We start from the raw sequence: 12,195 nt of genomic DNA, 5'->3' as shown, positions 1-12,195 counted from the left end.
TTGTTCTATAATTTTGATTCTTTAATGAACGCCGATTTTCGAGAATCATGAAAAACAAGTTATTTAGTAATTTAAAGATAGAATTAAAACGCGCTGTTCATTCTTAGGATTATTAGTGCAAGTATATATAATAAATATATATGTTTTGTACACATACATAATTAATATATAACACATTATAAAATTATTAATAATATAATTGATTACAATTCTAATTCTAAATATATTGTATAATTAAAATAAAAATAAATATAGAAGGAACAATCAGCACTTCAAAAATAATATTTTTTCCATAATATTGCACGATTTACTCTATAATTTTATATATATTTTAACTTCTTCAAACAGCGTCAATTTTCGAGATAACGTCAAATAGATTTATATGTCATATTCAAATTCACTTCGGTCGCGAGGAAAACAATGGCGCAGAAGTGTGGAATGGAATACATACCGAGGAAAATATTTACCGTGCCACTTGTGAGAGGGGACGAAGTAGCGCTGCCAAATCGTATTTATTGACGGCGAAGTGAAAGAAGCGTGAGTGGAGTAGGACAGGAGAGAAAAAAAGGAACGTAATAAAGCGAGGTGCGTGTACGCGCAACGAGAAACAATACGTGAAGCCATGCATGGATCAAGGATCGTTTTTCGAAAACGCCAATTTATTTTTCGACGAGGGTCGTCGCCGCGCGAGGGATGAAGCAGAAATGAACCTTTATTCGTCGAGGCGCCTTTCATCATTTTTTAAACGGAATTTTATTCGCGTTCTTCGCGACGTTATTACGTTTGCAACTTGAAAACAAATCGTACGCTTTTGCATATCGATAATCTCGCTAACAAGGGAAGTTAGGCAACCCGGAAATTTAAAATAATTCTGAAACTTGGTGTACAATAAGTAGAGTAGTTTATCCATAACACAAAACTATTTTTTGTTCGCGCTGAATTACGTCCTAAGAGGATAAAATCATCCTTTATAAGTAAAATGATTTTTAGCTTCCCTCGTTTTATCTCGAAAATTATTTAAGATATTAAAAAATGTTTTATGGTAAAAACACCTTTATTTAACCACGTTAATAATATTTAAAAAAAAAATAATTTTTGAGGATTATTAATTTTAAAAAATTATTGTTTCAACATTTTATTAACGTGGTTAGATAGAATTATTTTGTATTTTTACCATAAAACTTTTGATTAAAACATTTTTAGTCGAATTTAGAACGTGATTCAGCACGAACAAAAATAAATTTGGATAAACTACTCTTCTTTTACACCAAGTTTCAGAATTCTTTGAATTTCCGGATTGCCTAACTTCCCTTGCAAGTAAAAAAATTAATAAATAAGAGAAGAGGAAATCTTACGATCGAATCTCTCCCGAATCGGGATAGCGATCAATATTTATAAATATCCGAGCGAGTTTGAAACGCGGGCTCAAGCTCTTTCCATAGGGGACACAATAGTTGTTACAACAACATATATATCTCTACGCGCGATTTAGGGTGGCGCAGCGTCGATCTGGGCGAGTCCCAAACTGTCAACCGTAGCGAGAGAAGAAAGAGAGAGAGAGAGAGAGAGAGAGAGAGAAAGGGGAAGCTCACACACTCCACAATGGCGTCGGAAGGGTGGCGTTTGTTATAAATGAAAACGAAATTTAATCACACGTGATATACTGCTGCTCTATCCCCTTCCATTCGATCTTGGGGTGGAGTGCGCGAATCCGCATCGTGCGACCGAAAATACGGGCACCTGCGTGTGTGCATATATGCGATTTCATTATTAAAAGTCATTAAAAGCGGGTGGGCGAACGCGAAATAATATATACATTACCGCACGTGGTTTCTAGATTACGTGAAGGGAATGACAGATTTTTTTTTTCCAACGGAATCAATCTAAATGAGTTATTATATATTGCTGATGAAAATATGTATTCTTTTTTTCTCGACGCTTTTAATTATTCGTGAAAAAATATCCATTTCTCTTTCTTTAATATAAAATTATATATATATGAAAAAAATTGATAAGAAATGAAAAAATAAAAATAGATCAGTCCAAGATAGATATTAAATATTGCGATGATAAAATATGTATTCTTTTTTTCTCGACGCTTTTAATTATTCGTGTAAAAATCTCTCTTTAATATAAAATTATATATATGAAAAAAAAATAATAAGGAATAAAAAATAAAAATGGATCATTTTAAGAGAGAATTATTAAATATTGCTGATAAAATATGTAATTCTTTTTCTTGATACGCACTTTAAATTTTCCTTTGAAAAGTATCCCATTATTAAAATTATATTCATACGAAGAAAATATTGATGAAGAAATACAAAATAAGATTAAATCAATTATTGTACTTATTATATTTTAATTTTCGTAATTAGGTAAATTTTAATTACGTCAATGTTAAATTACGAAATTTGCGTCTTTATGAAAAAATAAATCTTATCTTTATACAGACAACTAAAATAATTATTACATATTAATTTATTATTTTAAATGAAATATCTCTCGCTTTCTGCATCTTAAAAATAACAAGATATTCTTTTTAAGCTAATAATATATATTATACTATCCTATCCTACATATACAATATTTTAATTTATGTCCTACGCTGATCGCAATCTATCGTAAAGTATTTATAAGAAGAGAGGAAAAACACAAACGACTCCCATAAAAAACAAAGCAGAAATCAGCAACCTTAGAAAAGAAGAAATGTTTCAACAACAGCGGATTCACAGTTAACGTCTAGCCGTCGCATCGGGATGCCCGATCCGACGAATAAATATGCAAATACCAGATCCGTCGGGCATAAAACGATACGATATGCGGCCCGGTAATTTCTTAATTGCGCCCCGAAAAAAATTCTTGTCATCGTAAACAGCCGGTTGATTACATTGAAACGGCTCGAGGCGCCGGCGACGTCTCGCGGATGTCACAAACGAACGAAAAAGAAAGGGAAGAAAGTAACCCTGGAATAAACACTAGACAGAGGACGACAGAGAGTAAACTTACTGCTGCCTCGCACTGCTTTATTTACAAGCGTATACATAATATGCCCGCGTGATCTTGGTTTACCTCGGTTGACTTATAACAGAGAAAACCGTCAACCTGTGGCCTACCTACACCTCTTCGTGATCTTCGCGACGGATAGCACAAGTGACGTTCCCGAATTAATCATTCTCTCACGCTCGGCCGAGTTTCGGCGAGATTCGTGGGTGACTCACGAGTAGAGGAGAGCTAGTTTATACGCGGGATATAATTTATACGATTCGGCGGTTTGCGGTAGATCTTTCGAAAACGGAGGTTTAATACCGAGGCTGTCCTTCTCTCCTTCGAGATGAATCGATTCGTGGAAAGGGCACATTCGAGTCTGATTCAGATCTGAGAGTAACCCGGGCGTCTCTCCAGATCGTGAACGTCACGTTGATGGGGATCTAAAAAAGATGCTTGAGAACGGAATTCGAGAAAGCCCGTAGTTTTGCCTTACATCTTTTTAATATTTCTCTCTCCCGCGGAAAGTTTATATACATCTATTTATTCTCGATTTCGTCATTTTATATTAAAATCGATGTAGTTCAAGAAATGATATATAGTATAAAGATTAAATTTAAGACATGTATATATATATAATATATATTATATTTATATTTTACATATATACATATAATAAATTATATATGTATTATATGCAATATATAAAAGCATTCATATATATTTATATATATGTTTATGTACAGATTCTGTCAGATATTTCCTGCATAATATAATCCTGCCTGATCTTATACGAAGATCTTCTCGTCCAACGTTAATAAAATTAACTTTATGAATTACCAATGAATTAATTCACTATAGTTATCGACCGATATATAAAGTCAATCAAAGATTTTTGCGATAGGAGAGATCAATTTGACTGAACGACAGGAAAAGTAGTAACCAGTAATGACTCACCGGTGTGCGTCCTCTTGTGTATCTTGAGATTCTCCGATCTAGCAAAGACCTTGCCGCAGCCGGGATGCAAGCAGGGAAAGGGTTTTTCCCCGGTATGCACCCTTATATGATTGACGAGCTTGTACTTGGCCTTGAAAGCTTTGCCGTCGCGCGAACAACCTTGCCAGTAGCACGCGTGCGTTGTGCTTTCGGCTCCGCCCACGTGGTCCATCTGTAGATGCGACACGATGTCGTTGAGGCTGTTGAAGTGCTTGCCGCAGAGCTTTCTCCCGGCGCCCACGTCCGGATCCATCCACATGCACGAGATCTCCTGATGCGCGCCGCCGTTGACCGAGGGAATGGGTCCGTCGATGTTCCTCATGTATCTGAGGAAACTGGCGGGAGGATGAGCCGTGGCCATGGCCGGATGCTGCGGATGCTGCATCGAAGTCGGCGGCAAGTGCGGCGGGGTTAGATACTGATGATGATGATGATGGGGTGGTATCCGGGTGTCTTGGGAATAGGGTGTCCCGGGATAGTGGGTTGCCGCCAGCGGGTGCTGGCCGGGATGATGCGAGAATTGCTGCATCGTGGTGGTGCCGTCGTGATGCAGCGACGTAAAGAGGCTTAACCCATTCTCGGGTGTGGTGGGACTCGCCGTGTTGAACTCGTGCTCCCGTCGCAGAAGGAAGTCGCGGCCGTAAGTCGCGTGGTGGCCCATGTGGTGTCCCATGTGCGAGGGAGGTATATGCGGGGCCGTGTGCGGATGATGCGGCGGATAGCCCTGATGATGGAAGTGGTGATGCTGCTGAGACGGCGCCTCAACCCCCGGGGGTGGCTGAACACTGACAATGTCGCCAGTTCCACCGGGCGCTCCACCACTCCCGGGTGACAACTTGAGATTTGTAATGTGATGCAACTGGGACGGCACGCCGTCTAACGTGTAATGTGTCATTGTGTCGAGATTTTCAACGTTGATGAACCTCGGAAATTAACGCCGGCAGGCAGTGACGGCGTGGAACATGTCGTGTCACGGTTAGATAAAATATATTTTTCCTTGGGAGGAACAGAGCCAGATATTTATATAACGCTATATAGAGTAATATAATAAATGTACAACGATTTTTAGTATCGATATTCGTTAGGCGCGCGTATGTAGGTTCACTTCATTCATTTCACTTATTTCGTTCTAAGCTTTCGTGAAAATATCTAGCGTCTAACAATTCCATATTGATACACCATCGCGTTCCATTGCGATCGACGCGCAATTTCACACGTAATGACGTATACAACAATGCGAACTGAAAAAAAATATGCAGATACAAGATCCCCCCGCTACTGGGACTTACTCGTTATCAGGCGATTCCGCGCGAATACATTTCGGACGAGTTTTGACAGTTAGCGGTACGGTATCTCCGATCGATCATCCTCAGGGGTCACTCGAGCACTTCGCAACCGTGCGCCGCAAAACGTGGGTTAAACACAACACACTTCTTTTCTCCCCGGGCGTCCGGGGCGCCTTGAACCAGCGACGGTAAAACACCCGTTGTGTGCTACTTGCTGCGTTCGCAGCGGGACTGGAAACTTGGGACTCCCGCCGAGGTAACGCGGTCGTGGCCCATCAGCCCCTACCTTTCCCTCCTGGGCGGAGTTTGACTCTTTTTTGTCTCTTGCTGCGCCTGAGCCAACCTGGTGCTTCTTCACCCCACTATGTTTAACGCCGCCTAGTATCCCTTCCAACGCGCCATTTCCTGAATGGAGTCTGAACCCACTGTTGATCGTTTCCCCACCGGTACCAACGTTCCATTGGTGAAAGCAGCTTGGTGATCACCAGCTAGAGAGGCTCTGGTCGACCTATCGCGTGCGTGCGAGCATCATGCTTACCAGGGCGCATGTTCCGGTTCTGGGTTCACGCCCAGATGTGTGTTGGAGGGAAGGTGCAAATGATAAGGTTTCGCGATTTTATTACACGAAGAAGTGTCTTCCCGTCTCTTGACGCATAAACATCTCGTTTGGAATGTAACCACTGACGTTTTATGCGCCAGTTTCTCCAAGTTGTTCTTTATTTTGTAATCGTTAAGTTTAGTTTTTAGTATATTGTGCGATAGTTAGTGATAGATACGCGATAATTAGCTTAATCACAAGGTCTCCAGACCGACATTGCGAGCTAAAGAAATTGGGTAAACATTGGATAACGTTTTTGTTATCTATATATTTTCTATCTTTATTATTGTTTGTCAAAATCGAACAGTACACATTACTGTGTTTTGATACGAAGTTTTGAACGTTCGACAAGAAGATCTCTCAGAACTATAAGCATTAGAAATTTGTATAAACTTTTGCTATTATTACAGGAAAATGGTAATATCTCTTTCATTCTTAATGAAAGAGAAACGCAAATTATAATACATATAATTTAATAGTTATTTTTCAAATATAGAGATATATCTTTAAAAAAATAAAAAATAAAATGTAGACGTGAAAAATCGTTGCAAAATATAATTTTTTTATTTTAACTTTTCGTAAGAAAAAATAAGTAATATAAAATAACACACAAATGAATGTTGAACTATCCACATTCTTTTTCTTCTCTTTTTTTTATATAGGATTTCCTATTTCGCCGTGCGAAAGTTTTGCTGGTTTTGCTTTTCTTTGTGCATCTATACAGGTAAACTAGAAGCCCAAGGGTATATAAGTCTAAGCGTATAGGCGTCTAAGAGACTAGGCAAATTCTATTCTACAAATTCAAATTTTGTAGGAATGCGATTAGTGCATTCTATTCTAATTCTCAAAGTACCTAAAAGCATTGTTAGATCGAGAAACTATACAAATTATTTTTTTAAGTTTTTTTGAAAAAAGAGTCCGAATACAAATCTATGTCATCTCTAATTCGTCATGCGTCAATGACAGGTAGTAGATTCACAAAAACCTTTCCCTCGTATTATTAAAAAAAATGTTAACTAACTCTGCCATTCTTTCATTTATCCTCTTAGAATAGATTATTGTAGATTTGACGTTCATTCAAATTTTAAAAAGTATTTTCTTTTTCTCAAACAAGAGACACAGAAACAAAAGATTTCTCAAACAAAAGATTTCGATAGATTCAATATGGTAATCAACTAGTTAATTTTCATATACCTACATATACCAATTTATAACATTAACATTTCGAGATAAATCCCTTGTAAATTCTATTTTATACATTTATCATCTTTGTTATCGGAAACAGGTGATTACAGTCTACAAGACATTTTAGAAAAAAAATTAGTGGATAGTACATGATATATCTTCTCATTCATAAACAGCTTAATCGATATTTTAACTTGATTCTGTCACTATTTGCGACAGAAGAAGCATATCAGATTAATTAGCACTTTAAAATAGCTGTTGCAGTGCACGCTAATTGCTAGTCTCATGTAAATTACACTTATATTTGAAGTTTATGATACTGACGTCCTTCCCTGCTGTAATGAATATTTCCAATTTTATTAAAAGTAAAACAAATTATTTTAATTAAGGAAAAATGCGCAGATATAATATATATTTTCTCTTTCTATTAATATGTTATTTTCTCGTAAACATATAGTCTATTTATATGTAGGTATATATATGTGTATTTTTTATTAATAAATTATAAGCTATATTTAATTTTATATTATTATACGAAATTATAAATTATACGAAAATATGAGAATTAATGTCTCAATTGAGATATAAAAGATAAATATTATTTTTTATTTCTATATATTTTTTATAATTAGAAAAGTGTCGAATGAATAAGTAAGAATATTTTACATTACATAGAATAATTATTAATGAACCAAAAGGAAATAGAGTGAAAGAACATATATTCATAATTTTTTAAGGCTTTAAATTCACGTCAATCTCGGTATATAAAGTCGAGATTATTTTTATTCATTCTTTCAACAAGAGCTCGATTTCGTTTTATATACGTGAATCTATAATCTTTCCCAGATTCTCACGTTTCGATATCTACACGCTATATAGCTATTTCCAGGGATCTTTGTTTAACGCTATTTCGTTCTACGTGCCGTTGAATATATTAACAGAACTTAATCATCCGCATAAATAATGCAAATACATCGAGTGCTTTAACGGGTGCCTCATTGTCGCGGCAAAAAATGAAGTCCCATTATGTCCGTAATGGGCACGGTGGCTGACTATTTGATATTAATAACTACCATAAAGACGGACTCGCGTGGCTCTTTCGTGTACTTAGGAGGCACGCACTGAATGATGTTTTCCGTCCACCTTCTGTTGCTTTACTAACAGCGCGAGACATCGAGCGAAGACAAATCTATGCATATAACGCTTGAGCGAGTTTATGAACTTGCACTGGGCACACTCCAAAGATATATACTTTTTCCCATGCATATATTTTATCATAATTTTAAGGACCTACGTTGTTTTAGTTTCAGAAATTAGACAAATTTCTGGGAACTACTTGGAATCCAGTCAGATTTTTTAATTAGAGAAATGTGTAATGTTTAATTATTATATTATTATAAAATAGTTTGTGTGCCCAAATTAAAAAAATTTATATTTAATTTTTGAGACTCAATATTTTTATTAAAAATTTGAATTAATCAAATAGAGTCAAGAAATCAATTCTTAAATACTTTTTATAGAAAGAGAATTCAATTTTAAAATGATGAAAAACAGATGATACATTTTTCATACAATTTACTAATGCTTAATTGGTAATGCAGTACAATATATTATTATACCCTACAACATTTTTATGCAAAAATATATGCAATTTTATGTGTGTATATACATATTTTGTTTTTTATATTTTTAAATTTAGATAAAATTAAGTCTGCAAATCCTTCTCATATTATAAATGTGGGCGTGAATTTAATTTAATTTTTTTATCATTATTTTTTCACATTTGTAATATTTCGTTTTACACAATATCGATGTAATTCTTTGAAATTTGCAAACAATATCCAGTATAGAATTTCGCATTTGATCGCAATGTTTTCAATGATTGCGAGTGCATCTGTGTGCATACATTTGGTTCGAGGTTCGCCAACACAAGACGGATATTGTCTCAGTGGACTCATCAGTCATAACCGGTGCAGTCATTATATTTAATTAATCATTAGGCTCGATTTATTGCGTGGTCACGGCCAATGGCACAAGAAGGTTCGAGGATATTACCAGCCTAGCTTTCTGACTGGTGTATTCATTCTTTTTTTTTTTTTTTTCATCTGCCTGTATGAATGGTGTAGAAAGAACACGGAATTAATATGATATTACAGACGTAGAAACCCTTAGATAAGCTTAATTCTTCCTCAAAGATTAATTTGCTAATTTTAATATATGATACAATTTTATATTTTTCATTTAATCAGACCTTTCAAGCTTTTCTGAATTATCAGAAATACTTGACAATTTATTCTTTATAATTTTTTTTTATAAACAAAAATAGGTTTATTTTTAATATCTACAATATTAAATTTATTTTATTAATTATCATATCAAGTTTAGATTAATAAAAAAATCTCACAAAATGTGAAGATTATTATAGGATGCATTATAAGCTATTTTATATTTTTTTCTGAAAAACCTTTTATATTTTATATTACAATAATAAAAATATAATAAAAAACAATATAAATAATAATAATAAGAATCTTATATAAAATAATAATGAGAATATTTTTAAAAGACAGATTATTCTGAAGGAGATATTGGCATTTGATAATGTTTGTTTCCTCATAGCTTCTTTCTTCTTTTAGTTTTTAAACGCGTGTTTGGAGCGATTGATCAAGATTCAGGAGTACTAAATATATTTTTTTAATATATAGAAACAGGGAAAGGTGGAACTCTACGCGAAAATCAGCATAATTGGGTACGTCGCTAGAGTTTACTCTTAAAAGTTCCGTTAGGATCCTGTAAGAGCGTGAAGCTCTTCTTCGATAGACGTCATTCGTGTGTAAGACAAAGATATTTGTAGATTCTGCGGTAAGATTGGAGAAATAGAAATAGATAATGCCGTTAAAGCGAAGGAGGAGGCGATCTGGATCCGAGATCTTGTCTCTTGGAGTCATTAGTGAAATGACAAACTTTGTCGGCACACTTGTGGGATCTTGTTGGCCGTCGCCGACGCACGCGAGAAATCTAATAAATCGTTATTCGCTGAACGAGCACATTCCATGAACGTGTAAAGTCGTACAGGTAAAAAAGCGTCGGCTTTAATTAAACGTCACTGTACCGTTAATAATTAATCCCCTATTTTTACAAGTGAAAACTACAATAGAATAATTTTACGTAACATTCAATCTGAGGAAAGCAAATTTCTTTACATATATTATGCAAATACATTTTAATTTTAAATACAATTGTGCAATTCTTTTTAATTAATAATAATAATAATAAATAATAATTATAATAAAAATAATAATAATAATAAATAATAATTATAATAAAAATAATAATAATTGTAATTAATATATATAGTTATTTTATTAAGGTGATTCAAGATTATTTTATATTTTTTATTTTATTGATGTCAAAGCATGTTTCCACATGATTTTTTGTGTGTAGTGATATTTGTTGAATGCATGCATAATCTATGCGACTAATTTCGAAGGTTGTAAGTGACCGCGTCAGAATCCCTTGATTGTCTCGAAGCGAGGGATCAAAGCAAAATTCGGCATCGTAAGATGACAGAGTGACAGGCGGCTGTGGTAACTGAGATAAGATTTCTACGAGCGATGTATAGTCAGATAAGAGCTGATAGGTATCTTTAAGGATCGCCGACAAAAATACGGCACAGACCCTTCGAAAATTAGGAGAAAAGGCTCGTATAGGTAAAATATGAAAAATCCTCAAAATATGATAATGAAATTAACAAATTTTATTTATCTTCTCCGGAGGAACATTTTGAATACTTTCGTTGGGATTTAAAATGTTGAATAGTATATATGTATATGAGCTGATCCAGCAATTTGCCAGAATCCCTTTAGAATAACCATATACATTATATTTTTTCCAAACACAATAAAAAAATTAATTTATATTTTCGTAGATAATTTCCGAAAAATATCAGAAAAAATAATTTAAAAATTTTATACGTGAAAGAGAACTAGATTTAGAGATATAATGTTTCTCTGCGGATTGGCAAAAAATTGGATATTTTTACGCAAGAAAAATATTTTTCGATTTATGCACAAACTTTTTGTAGCAGAGCATAATGGAGAACGAAGGAGGAGTGGTATCATATCCAATCCTTGATACCGAAAGAAAGTCGCGGCTGCCGAGAGCAATGTTTCTCGCCGAGCGAAAGGGATTCTGGCATCTAAAACAAACTCTTACCCCCTAGTCGCCTTTATCCGCCGTATTTTTCGCTGACAACCTCCTTCTAGCGACTTGATTTACGACATCGTTGCGAGGAAGCGAGAAGGAGAGAAATAAAAAAAATACAGGAGGAACCGAGCCAAAGAGAGAGAAGAACTATTTTTGGGAAGCATTAATATTTATAGTTTTGCACACGTTTGTACGCGCTCGGTCGCGACGAGCATAATTTTACGACGGGATTTACAGTTTTGCCTCTTGTCACTTTACGACATATTAGTCAGCCAAAATCAAAATGCCGCCGTTTTGTCACGACGCGCACGACGGTATGTCAAGGTTAAAGATTGCGGTTAGCAGTAAAAATCGAAAGGAAATAATTGAAAATCAAAAGGAGCAGATGTTAATTTTTCGATAAATTGTTCTACAATATCTAATGCTTTGTCAAATATTTTTTCAAGGAAATTAATTCTAATCTAACTTCTCAGGTAAATCAGAAAGTTTTTTACAGAGTCAAAGATGTAATAGTATATTGTGTATCAAGGGCGGAAAGTTGACAATTGGACGGCACGGTGCGGGAATAGCCGCGTTCAAAGTCATTGTCCACGGCTGAAGCCTTTGAACGCGGTTCAGCCGTAGGCAATGGCTTTGAACGCGGCTTATTTACTCATCGCGTTGCCGCTAGATAGCGGCGTGGGAAATCGGCCGCTTTCCGCACAGAAAACACGCACACAAAGTGCCACTTTGCCTGCACGTGTAATACAAAGAAATTTTAAAAACTTAAGTTTTTAATTTAAAAAAATATAATATAACACGTTCTGCCTTTAATAACTTTCAACTTTGCCTCAATTAAAATTTTACATATTTTACATAGTTTAAGTTTTAAAAAATTGAAAATTAGAAATGGCGTGAAGAATAATTTTCACCTCCAGAAAAAAAATAATTTTGTCG

General features: G+C 35.1%; 1 protein-coding gene across 3 annotated transcripts in view; it reads right to left on the bottom strand.

Moving 5' to 3' along the window:
• Window positions 1-5,485, bottom strand: part of LOC114938626 (uncharacterized) — a 46,332-nt gene extending 40,847 nt beyond the window's left edge. For all 3 annotated transcript variants that reach the window (XR_003821104.2, XM_029312640.2, XM_029312633.2), the window contains exon 1: window positions 3,946-5,485. Coding sequence is in view for 2 of the 3 variants with exons in the window: in XM_029312640.2 (XP_029168473.1) it covers window positions 3,946-4,879 (934 nt within the window). In the remaining variant the exon portion in view is untranslated. The remainder of the gene's footprint in view (window positions 1-3,945) is intronic.
• Between the last annotated feature and the right edge of the window lie 6,710 nt (window positions 5,486-12,195).

This window comes from Nylanderia fulva, unplaced genomic scaffold (assembly GCF_048542155.1).
Source record: "Nylanderia fulva isolate GAGA-0341 unplaced genomic scaffold, ASM4854215v1 Scaffold10, whole genome shotgun sequence".
Lineage (NCBI taxonomy): Eukaryota > Metazoa > Arthropoda > Insecta > Hymenoptera > Formicidae > Nylanderia > Nylanderia fulva.
Note: the sequence above shows the minus strand (reverse complement) of the source record. Positions and strands in the feature narration are given on the sequence as shown.